A 14104-nucleotide genomic window follows, 5' to 3' on the forward strand; every position below is an offset into this window, starting at 1 on the left:
GGCACTATGCATTCTGGCAGGTAGCGTTCTCCTAGCATCCGCAAACCCAGATTTGTCCATCGGACTGCCAGATGGTGAAGTGTGATTCATCACTCCACTGCTCTAGAGTCCAATGGCGACGAGTTTTACACCACTCCAGACGAAGCTTGGCATTGCGCATGGTGATCTTAGGCTTGTGTGCAGCTGCTCTGCCATGGAAACCCATTTCATGAAACACGTTTCAGCAACGGGTGTGATTAATCCAGTAATTTGAAGGGGTATCCACATAGTTGTTTATACAGTGGGGAGAACAAGTATTTGATACACTGCCGATGTTGCAGGTTTTCCTGCTTACAAAGCATGTAGAGGTCTGTAATTTTTATCATAGGTACACTTCAACTGTGAGAGACGGAATCTAAAACAAAAATCCAGAAAATCACATTGTATGATTTTTAAGTAATTAATTTGCATTTTATTGCATGACATAAGTATTTGATACGTCAGAAAAGCAGAACTTAATATTTGGTACAGAAACCTTTGTTTGCAATTACAGAGATCATACGTTTCCTGTAGTTCTTGACCAGGTTTGCACACACTGCAGCAGGGATTTTGGCCCACTCCTCCATACAGACCTTCTCCAGATCCTTCAGGTTTCGGGGCTGTCGCTGGGCAATACGGACTTTCAGCTCCCTCCAAAGATTTTCTACTGGGTTCAGGTCTGGAGACTGGCTAGGCCACTCCAGGACCTTGAGATGCTTCTTACGGAGCCACTCCTTAGTTGCCCTGGCTGTGTGTTTCGGGTCGTTATCATGCTGGAAGACCCAGCCACGACCCATCTTCAATGCTCTTACTGAGGGAAGGAGGTTGTTGGCCAAGATCTCGCGATACATGGCCCCATCCATCCTCCCCTCAATACGGTGCAGTCGTCCTGTCCCCTTTGCAGAAAAGCATCCCCAAAGAATGATGTTTCCACCTCCATGCTTCACAGTTGGGATGGTGTTCTTGGGGTTGTACTCATCCTTCTTCTTCCTCCAAACACGGCGAGTGGAGTTTAGACCAAAAAGCTCTATTTTTGTCTCATCAGACCACATGACCTTCTCCCATTCCTCTGGATCATCCAGATGGTCATTGGCAAACTTCAGATGGGCCTGGACATGCGCTGGCTTGAGCAGGGGGACCTTGCGTGCGCTGCAGGATTTTAATCCATGACGGCGTAGTGTGTTACTAATGGTTTTCTTTGAGACTGTGGTCCCAGCTCTCTTCAGGTCATTGACCAGGTCCTGCCATGTAGTTCTGGGCTGATCCCTCACCTTCCTCATGATCATTGATGCCCCATGAGGTGAGATCTTGCATGGAGCCCCAGACCGAGGGTGATTGACCGTCATCTTAAACTTCTTCCATTTTCTAATAATTGCGCCAACAGTTGTTGCCTTCTCACCAAGCTTCTTGCCTATTGTCCTGTAGCCCATCCCAGCCTTGTGCAGGTCTACAATTTTATCCCTGATGTCCTTACACAGCTCTCTGGTCTTGGCCATTGTGGAGAGGTTGGAGTCTGTTTAATTGAGTGTGTGGACAGGTGTCTTTTATACAGGTAACGAGTTCAAACAGGTGCAGTTAATACAGGTAATGAGTGGAGAACAGGGGGCTTCTTAAAGAAAAACTAACAGGTCTGTGAGAGCCGGAATTCTTACTGGTTGGTAGGTGTTTCAAATACTTATGTCATGCAATAAAATGCAAATTAATTACTTAAAAATCATACAATGTGATTTTCTGGAATTTTGTTTTAGATTCCGTCTCTCACAGTTGAAGTGTACCTATGATAAAAATTACAGACCTCTACATGCTTTGTATGCAGGAAAACCTGCAAAATCGGCAGTGTATCAAATACTTGTTCTCCCCACTGTATATAGTGTAGCTTCATCTACAATGCAAACATTAAGCTAGTTTGAGTAGGATAGGTCTTTAGTTGTTTTTTAAATGAGGAAATTGAAGCTGCCTCCTTCACATGTTCAGGTAGAGTATTCCAGAGCTGATAAGCCACAAGTGAGAATGACTCCTCATGGCTCCCGCTGTAATCAATGGGGCTCTTCTTCCCGCAGGCCTTTCTGGAGAGGCTCCAAGACAGGCACAAGATCCTCAGCCAGCAGACAGCACAGCCTGGCTCTGGGAGTGCATGAGAGCCCATACTGCACACAATTGTTCCGAATCCTCTAGCATCACATTACTCTGTCTCCCAGTCCCATGTGCATGATGGATGATCATTTTTTTTACCAGGCCGTCCAATGAGCCACGGCGTTGGGAGATACTCAGGCTCCTGGACAGGAAAGTCCCTGGTCTGTTTACTGCATCATTAGCTTTTGTCTCAGAGGAGCGGGTGCACGCGATTTACCTCTGAGGTCATGTCCCCAATGTGAACTGTGAAACAGAGGAAGCACAATGGGCTTATTCACCAGACGGTGTGTTCAATTAGTAAATAAGCTAGTGTATTCACATGAAATAAGCTATTGTTGTTACGCTGTTACGCAACTGACATCTGCTAGTTTAACCCAGACTCATATCTCCAGGCAGCTCTCACAATATGGTCAGGTTGTACCAGGTGACTTGATAATGTGACTATAAATGATTGTATAATTACTTTAACATATGTGGGTTTATTTGGGTTATTACCGTGAACGAGCAATTACTGACAATATAACATTAAGATATGTGAGGAAATCTTTCAAAAAAATTGTTTTATTATAAATTCCCAGATAAAATGCATGATAGTGGATACATGTCTTCGCTTGACTGCAATGCACTATAACTACATGCTAAGTGTTTGGTTCAATTCAATTTGTTTGTGCAAGTTAAGGTACGGCAACATGGCCCCATACACCACATACACAAATCACTTCATTTCCATGTCTTTCCTCTGCCCCTGTATGGTGTGTTCAAACAAGCCTTGCCTGAGGCCAGCAGCACACTGAGGGAATCACTTAAAAAGGTTTAAAGGCCCACATTTCCTCCCCTCACGACACATAACTCACCATGGCCTGTCACCTTCACAGTATGAAATATGTTCTTGCTCCAAACTAAAACAAACAATACATCATTCTCCATCAGTATCGTCTCCAACAGACAGAACACAGAGGCCAGGAATGATAGAGGGGAAGACAGGGGAAGCCCTGAGCAGCCAATCAAATATTTCTAGTGGCGGAGTCACCTCACTTGTCAGGCATTTCAATTACAAAATGATTTACGCTGCGAAAAACAAAGTTCACTGACTTCTACTGAAAATAACATTTATTTTTGGGCAGGAGTGATGATTTAGCACTTTAGCAGGGTGATGATTTAGCAGTTTAATGAGCATAACTAGTTGGCCTTTATATCTTTTTAGAATATAGGCTACAGAGTACAAATATATACAGTAACTTAAGAGGCACACAAGAGGCTATACCATTAAGCCATGAAGGCAGAGCAGCTGTAGCGTTTCAGAAGAGCAATGAGCTCAACTGGTATTACATCAAAGGGAGAGTTTGTGTGTAATGTGACTGATGTTGCCTTGAGTCTGCTAAACAGATCTCCAGGGGAAATATTTAAGCGGTACTGAACTTAAACATTCGGGGCAGTCATTATCTGTTAGCTTTCTAGCATATACAGTATTTGAATTATTTTCTCACAAAATGATTACAGAAAATGTATGTAAAATTCCTCAAGTGTTAGTGCAGTGTGTTGCAGTGCAGAGTCGTCCTCCTTCCCTTTGGGATTATCTGCTCAATATGGATCCACTTCAGAGTGAAACCCAACTCCCTAACTACAGAACATCATCAGGAGTGACTTGACACTCAGTGGAAGCAAAGCTCTGAAGCCCCACGCTTCTTAGCATCCTGAGTTTGTTCAGGCTAGACCCCTGACTTCCTCCTCCTGTAAAGAAGGGATGATGGGAGAGGAGGGAAGGGGGGTTGTATGGAGGTGTATGGCACAGGATGACCACCTCTCAGCTTTACCAATTTTACCTGACCTCTGGGTGTGATCTCGGTGGGAACTAATTCCTTTGGCACATGCGGCTGTTTGTGGCCCCTGAGTCGCTGATCCGTCAGTCAGATCAATCGGGCGAAGGATGGAAGAGGACAGTGTGTTTGGAGTTACCTGGGCAGGTTGGGCCAAGGTGGGGCGGTGGGGGCCGAGGCAGGGTGAGGAGCCGCCTGCCTGGACCCCAGGCGCAGCACACATCACACACAGGCGGGTGCGAAGGGGCCTCACAGGGAAGCAAACTGCAGAGGATGATCTCATCTGGGGTAGAATGGTCAAAAGTGACAGCAAGGCGGGGCAGGGCAGCGATTTCTTAGGATTTAGAAGGTTCGGGAGCCTCGCCATACATTCTAATGGGAGAAAAGATAGCTCCTGGGAGATGGAGAGTTAGGAGGGATTTCTCCTTGATTTACTGCAGATTCCCTGCTAGAGAGTAATGCTGCCAGTTCTGTCAGAGAATTACGTTGACCGGAGCTTCCTCTTAATAATTAAGAATGAGGAAGAAGGAAAAGGATCTAATTTCTCAGGAGCACACTTTTTGTCAGAGAATCACAGCTTTTTGTGAAATGTGACATGGCTGCCAAGTGTAATTTCACTCCAACACATTATTATAGCATGGCTAGCCCTTCAAAAGTCCACATGATCACTCTCACCACGATTATATAAGACAATACTGTCACTCCTGGTCAAACTTTAATCAAATAGGAATTTCATTCTCCTCTGAAAAACTCAAGAGGAAACCGATGGAAAGAATTTTAAGGTGAGAAGGTGTTTTGAGATGATTTACTTCAATGGGAGAAGTGAAAAACGATAGGTAGCGTACTGTAGTGTAGGGCAATGTTGAGAAGGCCTGGTTTAGAAGGAAAACTACAGCACATGTTGAAGAGGTTCTTTGGGTAATAGGGGATGAAGACACATGCTTATAGTTTATGCTAGAGACAAAGAGAACAAGCAAATGACTTACAGTCAACAAAATAATATATTCTACCATGCATTAGTCATGCGTTCATTACCTAGATGTATTATAATGAGTGGCACAAATTCAAGCCAGAAAGGATTTGCTGTTGTTAAAAACAAGAGCATTTGAAAGTCATGTGATGCCAAACATACCTGGAAGGTGACGACCACCAGCACACCTAAGTCACAGACATAGGGGAGGGGCGATAGGGCCTGGAGATAATTGAGTATGTGGGTCCATCTATAAACTACAGTAGGGTACCAGTGAGGACTTCCTACACTGGACAACTTGTTACAGCTGTTGATAAGTCATTGATAATAATTTGCCAATTTTTCTTAATGTAAATACAATAAGATATAAGGGAAGATCATAGCTACATTCAATACAACCTATGTTAACTACATAACATTTTGTGTTTCCTTATGTTAAGTGATGGAAACAGTTGTCATGGCCACACAAATCCAAATCAATAAATGCAATTGAAAAATCTAAGCTTCTAACCGAGAGTCACCTAATCTTGGTACTTAAAACCTAAATCGATCGTGTCATTAATGTGGTTCTTCAATAATTATGCATAATACTTGTTGAATGCGCATTTGGTGTGGAGCTGTTAAATTATGCCGTGATATTTTCACACATCATCATCTGACTCAAGAAAGAATTTTCCGAATGAAAGCCAAGTGATGAACAGGTGTTGTGATAGAGCATGCAATGCAACAACAGCCCGAGTGCTGGAAAAAAAGGTGTTTGTGAGGAATGTCCAGAATATTTTGGTGTCTCATTTGTTATGCCAGTGAAGACAGTTGTGCCTCGATCCACATTGGATCTAATTTCCCTAGCGAATTGATTTGATCATCTGTTGGTTCTGAATGAAAGGTGAAAAGATATTTTCTGTATGTTTAAAATACATATTTTCCAGGATGTTGAAAAGGCATCTTTTCCGTAGGCTGAAAAATTCGTATTTTCCGGATGTTGAAATCAATTTAATTTTCGATTCTGAATGAAAGTTCAAAGTACATATTTTCCGGATGTTGAAATTAGGCAAATTTTTTGTTCTGAATGAAAGTTGAAAAAAAGTTATTTATAGACATCTATGTTTGGGCCAAATCGGACCAGTAATCTACGTTGGGGGATGTTGAAATCAAGACTGGACTGGATCGCACCAAATTTGAACCAAACATAGACATCTATGATTGGTTAAGATTTGGTCCGGACTGGACAGAAAACCCATGTGGAAATAAAAAACCGATGTGGAAATAAAGGCCGGTCCGGAACTCCACCAAAAAAACACATCCAAAAGGCATCTCCGTCGGTCCTTGCTTACTGAGGTGTAGTCTACAGTGTTGCCTGAATGCCCATCTATGTGGTAAGCCTACCGTTTGTAAAACACCAAAAAACAACGTCCGGACTGGACCAAAAAAAGACGTCCACAAGACGTTGGCTCATGGTTACTGGGGTGTAGCCTACCATGTCAGCCCACAATGGAATTTTATGAATGCTCATCCATGTGGTAGGCCCACGGTTTGTAAAACAGGCCATTGCAATGGCTTTATTAGTCCTGATTCCTGTGACTAATCAATTTGGCTATTTAACCTGTCTAGGACTGGGGTTCCGCTAGCGGCGGCGCGCGAAATTCAAAAATATTTGAGTGTTTGTTCAGCCATATCTTCAATGGGTCTCATTTGACACTGTTTTGAAAATCGACTTCTCATTTCCTGTTTTGACCTCTTCTCAGGTTTTTGTCTGCCAAATGAGTTCTGTTATACTTACAGAAATAATTCAAACCGTTTTAGAAACTTCAGAGTGTTTTCTATACAATAGTAATAATAATATGCATGTATTACCTTCTGGGACAGAGTAGGAGGAAATTTCGTTTGGGCACGCAATTTGTTCAAAGTCGAAATGCTGCCCCCTATCCCTATGAAGTTTTAAGCTCTGAATATCAGCTACCCACCTTTATCAGGAGTTTATTACTAGCCTATTTGCAACGTTTACACAGCAAGAAATGCAGAAGTATTTTTTTTTCGCTATGATCAGCTACAAACCACTGATCATGACAATGGGGTGAAATTCCTGGACAACAGTTGTGACTGTCCATTCCATATAGTCCATTTGACATTTACCTGTCCTGTTTTTAGGAAATGTTGTTTGTTAACATGACAGTTCATTTTCTATTTGATTGAGCACCATTTAGGTTAGACTATTTGATCAGAGAAACCTGCATGATGTAAAACGTGTCCATCTCAATACATTGTCATACATTTTTATCTCCAGCCTGTAAGCTACATTAAAGGCCTCATACTATTTCTACCATATCCTATATCCGCTACATGATTTATGTTTGATATTTTTTTTGATGGAACATTGGTGGAGATAATAAATTGAACTTTTTGGGGCATAATTATGTGAGGTTTTATTTGTTGTTGTTGGGGGTGCGTCTTGGTCAGTTTAGCTCAGAAAATGCCGTCCTCTTCAATCTGCCGCCATCTGCCGCCTAATTCTGACTAATATAAGCCGGTGTGTGTAGGTACCATTATGCAACACTAAACGCTCTTAATATTAATTATTTTGGATATAAGGACAACAAATGATATACTGTAGCCCAGTGGGCTTATTCACAATATGATCAGGTAATGAAATAACATGACAAATAAATGTGCAATTTTAAACAATACAAGGGGTTTGAAGTACCCTACTTGAACTTGAATTTGGAGATAAAACAATTCAAATCGTGGAATAGCCCTACCTTGAAAATCAGACATTTCCTGAATTTGGTGCTTGAAAATCCTTGTAATTATTGTATCCAATTTATACATTTTTGTGAGAGATGTGGCCACTTTCGTTTGTTTCCCGCCGCTTCAATGGAAGGGTGTTGCGCTACTCTGTTGCGGTAAAACCATGTACAGTTATTATGAGGACGACATCTAATGTTGGCTTCAACTTGGCTTTCCATACCAATTCAAAAAGGAACCTGGGTTTTAGTCACTTTCTCATTATAAAAACAGCAATGGTGAATTTCAAATGGTGAGATGAATGCTACAGCTAGTCATGGCTTTATGTGTCCCTGCATCGGCCACAGAACAATCTTCATGCATCCAGTCTATTTAGTCAGGCAATGTCCACATTATTCTCACAGAATGTAAGTTGAGTATCAAGACCAAACAGCAACAACATTACTCTGAAAGTGCTAATGGCCTACTTTTCCATTATATATTTGTTAAACTTTTTGCATGCTTCTTTTTTTTGGGGGGGGGGGGGGGGTTCTATAATAGGACTTATATGTACAATTATATAAATTACACAATTGTATAAAATTGAGGTCCTTCAAAATTACAATGAAGAGCTTGGAAAAAGTCTCTGAAAGCCCTTGCATTTGACTTACCAATGTGTGTATGAACCCTGCTTAATAAAGGATGTATAGTTCTAGTCCTATGTTGTGGTATACTGTAGATGTAGTTGTGGCTCAATTTGCATGTATTCACTTTTATTCTTCTTAGTACACATGTGGAACTGAATAAAAATATTTTTTGTTGTTGTTGCAAACCAAATTTTGATTCCTTGTTGAAATATTTATCCCAATGTCACACATTGGCGCCATTATTTATAGAAAGACCCATGTGTATGTGTGTCCTCATACATGTATGTGCGTGTGTGTGTGTCTGTCATGTGTGTGTGCGTGCATGTCTGCCTGTATGTGTGTTGTCACATGATGTGTGTTGAGTTGTCTAGGAGATTCCTCTGGGCTGTAAAGTCGACGCCATGGCTCTCCTAAAACCCTGAGGAGCTGTCAGTCAGAGACATGAAATATTCAGCAGGCCCTTATCTCCTGCACCGGGGGTGCTGGCCCGAGTGACAGCACCAAACAAGTCTTTCTACTGTACCTCCGTGTCTCTGTCTCTGTCTCTGTCTCTGTCTCTCTTTCTCTCTCTCTCTCTCTCTCTCTCTCTCTCTCTCTCTCTCTCTCTCTCTCTCTCTCTCCTTCTTTCTTTCTCACACTCTTCATCTCTCTCTTCCTCTGTTGGCCAATTTGTTTCTCTCGTTCCTCTCTGACTGTCAGTCTCAATATTTTTTGTTCTCTTTCTCTCTCTCTTTTTACATATCTGTATCCATCTCAATCCCCACCTCTCACTCTTTCTCTCTTTCTTTTTGTTCCTCCCTCTCTCTTTCACTCTCTTTCTCTCTGTGTTGCTTCAGGGCATGGCCTCATGAAGAGAGATGCTTTTCTGTGTTTGTGTGTGTGTGTGTGTGTGCTCAAGTGTATGTGTAGCAGCGTGTGTGAGATCCCTCTGCCACAGACTGCCATTGCGAAGTAAAAACAACAGCCTGAGGTGAGCAGATAAAGGCAGCATGCTGTTACGCACTCTGCCCTGCAGCCACACTGTGCCTATCCCCCTCCTCTCTCTCTCTCTCTCTCTCTCTCTCTCTCTCTCTCTCTCTCTCTCTCTCTCTCTCTCTCTCTCTCTCTCTCTCTCTCTCTCTCTCTCTCTCTCTCTCTCTCTCTCTCTCTCTCTCTCTCTTCCCCCTCTCTCCTCTCTCATTTCCTCTCCCAATCTCTCCCTCCCTCTCTCTCACCCCTCCCCTCCTCTCCCTCCCTCTCTCCATTTCTCTCCCTCTCTCCATCCCCCCCTTGTTGTCTGTGAAGCGTATCTGTGCATGACTGCATTCGCCATGGAACTTAAAAGGATAATTTTACTGAAGGACTGTAGAGGGGTATGAGCTTTAGCTCTGACAAGTGGGATTAGAGAAGTGCTACTGTTGTTATAAGACAAGTGCCATTGGTGTTGTTAGTTAAATCTCACACAAAATACTGTTATAGTTAATATATAGAAACAGACAGACAGAATTGTATAGACTCATCCTTAAGACTTCAACAAATGTACTGTGTACATACTTTAATGTATAGGAAATGCACCTTTCTTTATGGCCAGCTATACCTCTGTACCCCAAAGGATATCACCTTCATGGGTAGGTTTAGCTGGTATTAATTGATATGAATTCCATAACTCTATGTGCTGTAATTTGATCAGGCTTTACTGTACTGTAGCTTACATACATATATGGGCTGAACTTATACTCTGTTACTTTCCATACAGCAGAGGAGGCAGTAAGCGCTGAGTACTCAAATCCAGGAGAGTCTATGGATGGCGCCACCATTAGTCCAGTCTCCTGCAGCCCCTTCCCTCTGTGGAACACTCAGGCCTAGGGTGCAGGAATTACACCCAGCACCCAGCAAGACAACAGATCAATGGGCCGGTTGGGCAGCTCTTCCCTCTATTGACAGAGCCACTTGGGCTCCAGAAGTGCCCATTAATCCCAGCAGTTTATCAGCCGCAGGACCCTGCCAGCTGCAATCCAGAATCTATCTACACACACACACGCACACACACGCGCGCACGCATACATACGCACACACACACACACACACCACCCCGCCGCACTCACATACACTCACACTTGCACATACCCTTCACCCCAACCCACCTCTCATCTCTTTTCCAGAATGTGGCGTCAATTGCATTACCTCGGGTGTTAGTGTGGCTATAGAGTTGCCTTGTTTTAGCCATGCTGCTGTAACTGTATCCAGTGGCCTGGTTGGCCCGGGCTGCTATGGCAGACAGTGAGTCTGACCGGAGCGTGGCATTGATTCTAATGGACTTTTTAGGGCCCTAATGATGGGAATCTGTTCACGCCTCGCTTGTCACGCCTAATTAAGCTGCAGAAACAATGACTCCATTCACACTGGCTAATGTTACCTTTCTCCCCTCTGCTTTCTTCATTTTCACCCCCGTCCCACCCCAACCCAGCACCACCCAGCCCAGCACCACCCAGCCCCACCCCAGCCCAGCCCTACCTCAGCTCAGTCCCACCCCAGCCCCAGCCCCAGCCCAGCACCACCCAGCCCAGCACCACCCAGCCCAGCCAGCCATCAAGGGAATGGGACTTCGAAGCCACCACCATCCACAGCTGTCCGCCATATACTCAACCACTCAAAACGCATTTCCTCAGATATTTGTGTCTCAGAGCATTTTACCATTGAGCAGCACCTTGGTCTGTTGAAAAGAGTGGCCAATTTCCCTCTAAACTGGCAACCTTAACTTATGTGTTCTATTTAGTCCATTCTCTTTCTATCTATCTATTGGTTTGACACATATCCATCATCGTCAGACAGTTGTTCTTGGGGAGGGCAGATTTAGTAGTAGTTGTCAAACGCATGACGACAGTCACAAATCAGGTGGGTGATTCACTTGAGATAAAGGCCTTGCACCACCTTCCACTCAGGAATGTTTGTGTACATATGCTTTTAGCAGGGCACTTACCTCGCAGGGTTAGATCTATAACACGATAATGGCTGGGCGCGTAAAGGCAATGGTTCCTGTGACTTTAGATCAACAGTTAGTTAGATACCTGCACCTTTATCTGGGGTTGGGCCACAGCAGTGTGCCTGTGTGGTGGCACCAAGACATGATCTGTTGTGTTGTAGGAGGATGATTTGTTCGTTTTGGATGAATGGTGTCTGTCTGTCTGTCTGAAGCAAAGTGCCCCAGTCAATATTGATCTTCCCCTGGATCAGGCTCTGACTGCATGACGTCTTGACGTGCACTCTCCTACTCACTCAGTCAGTCATCTCTTTTTCTGGTTTCTTCCCTTTTCCATCACCCTATTCTTGGGTTGTGGTTATTCCTCTGACAGAGTTTACCATCACTAAGGACAGTTGATATGTGGTCAAAGTCAGAGAGTTGAATCATATTCGAGAGGTTCAGAGTAGGGTTCATAAGGCAGTCTCAGGAGATGGTAAATGTAGTTTGCGAAAGTTCAATCAGGAAGGCTGGTCTGAATGCTCATTTAACTTCATCCAGTAAGCATCAGATAATTGACTCTGTTTCCTATTCGACTGGCATAATGGGAATTAATACAAACGTATCATCATCAGCATAGCATCTCATTCTTCTCCTCTTTCCTATTAGCCATGTGCGGAATGTCATTCACCTATTTAAATTAAAGGTCATATAGGGGCTGTTTATGTTTGTCCTGTACAAGTGTGTAACCTGTACACGTGTGCAACCTGTACAAGTGTGTAACCTGTACAAGTGTGTAACCTGTACAAGTGTGTAACCTGTACACGTGTGTAACCTGTACACGTGTGTAACCTGTACACGTGTGTAACCTGTACAAGTGTGTCATCTGTACACGTGTGTAACCTGTACACGTGTGTAACCTGTACACGTGTGTAACCTGTACAAGTGTGTAACCTGTACACGTGTGTAACCTGTACAAGTGTGTAACCTGTACAAGTGTGTAACCTGTACACGTGTGTAACCTGTACACGTGTGTAACCTGTACAAGTGTGTAACCTGTACACGTGTGCAACCTGTACAAGTGTGTAACCTGTACAAGTGTGCAACCTGTACAAGTGTGTAACCTGTACAAGTGTGTAACCTGTACAAGTGTGCAACCTGTACAAGTGTGTAACCTGTACACGTGTGTAACCTGTACAAGTGTGTAACCTGTACAAGTGTGTAACCTGTACACGTGTGTAACCTGTACACGTGTGTAACCTGTACAAGTGTGTAACCTGTACACGTGTGCAACCTGTACAAGTGTGTAACCTGTACAAGTGTGCAACCTGTACAAGTGTGTAACCTGTACAAGTGTGTAACCTGTACAAGTGTGTAACCTGTACACGTGTGTAACCTGTACAAGTGTGTAACCTGTACACGTGTGTAACCTGTACAAGTGTGTCATCTGTACACGTGTGTAACCTGTACACGTGTGTAACCTGTACAAGTGTGTAACCTGTACAAGTGTGTAACCTGTACAAGTGTGTAACCTGTACAAGTGTGTCATCTGTACACGTGTGTAACCTGTACAAGTGTGTAACCTGTACAAGTGTGTAACCTGTACAAGTGTGTCATCTGTACACGTGTGTAACCTGTACAAGTGTGTAACCTGTACACGTGTGTAACCTGTACAAGTGTGTAACCTGTACAAGTGTGTAACCTGTACAAGTGTGTAACCTGTACAAGTGTGTCATCTGTACACGTGTGTAACCTGTACAAGTGTGTAACCTGTACACGTGTGTAACCTGTACAAGTGTGTAACCTGTACACGTGTGTAACCTGTACAAGTGTGTCATCTGTACACGTGTGTAACCTGTACACGTGTGTAACCTGTACAAGTGTGTAACCTGTACAAGTGTGTAACCTGTACAAGTGTGTAACCTGTACAAGTGTGTCATCTGTACACGTGTGTAACCTGTACAAGTGTGTAACCTGTACACGTGTGTAACCTGTACACGTGTGTAACCTGTACACGTGTGTAACCTGTACACGTGTGTAACCTGTACAAGTGTGTAACCTGTACAAGTGTGTAACCTGTACACGTGTGTAACCTGTACAAGTGTGTAACCTGTACAAGTGTGTAACCTGTACAAGTGTGTAACCTGTACAAGTGTGTAACCTGTACACGTGTGTAACCTGTACAAGTGTGTAACCTGTACACGTGTTAGGTGTGAAATGGAAATGTGTTTTTTTGCATATCCCAACTCCCCCTGAGACACTCTGTTTCACTCTTGTAATTATTACTACCCTCTCTCTCAACCAATGGGTGTAACTCTTGTAATTATTACTACCCTCTCTCTCAACCAATGGGTGTAACTCTTGTAATTATTACTACCCTCTCTCTCAACCAATGGGTGTAACTCTTGTAATTATTACTACCCTCTCTCTCAACCAATGGGTGTAACTCTTGTATTTATTACTACCCTCTCTCTCAACCAATGGGTGTAACTCTTGGGATGTATTTATATGTCAACTTACTCATGTTCTCTCACTTGATCTTTTTCAGCAACCGTCTTCAACAACCATCCACCTCCTCACCACCAGCTATAATAACCTTTAGGCCCAGTATTGGAACTCCTTTCCCCCAGCGAGGGGGTTTAAATTATTATCATTATTGGAACTCCTTTCCCCCAGCGAGGGGGTTTCAATGCCAGCTGCCCAGCAAAAGTCCTCAGCATCCCGCTCCGAAGAGCATTCCTCTGAGACAAGGCCATACCCCAAACTATTTAATACAATTCCATATTGCATTGTGTCTCTGTTGTTCATTCAGTTACACCTGCACTCGATTGAACTTCTGCTACTGCTTATGGCTAAAGGT

General features: G+C 43.3%; 1 protein-coding gene across 1 annotated transcript in view; it reads right to left on the reverse strand.

Annotated features, from left to right (window-relative positions):
* Positions 1 to 14104, reverse strand: part of LOC129819190 (basic proline-rich protein-like) — a gene marked incomplete at its 5' end in the record, with an annotated part of 153159 nt that overhangs the window by 12288 nt on the left and 126767 nt on the right. Inside the window, 2 exons of the mRNA XM_055875741.1 lie at positions 4108 to 4251; positions 5101 to 5126. Coding sequence (XP_055731716.1) covers positions 4108 to 4251; positions 5101 to 5126 — 170 coding nt within the window. The remainder of the gene's footprint in view (positions 1 to 4107; positions 4252 to 5100; positions 5127 to 14104) is intronic.

Source organism: Salvelinus fontinalis, chromosome 21 (assembly GCF_029448725.1).
Source record: "Salvelinus fontinalis isolate EN_2023a chromosome 21, ASM2944872v1, whole genome shotgun sequence".
NCBI classification, from domain to species: domain Eukaryota; kingdom Metazoa; phylum Chordata; class Actinopteri; order Salmoniformes; family Salmonidae; genus Salvelinus; species Salvelinus fontinalis.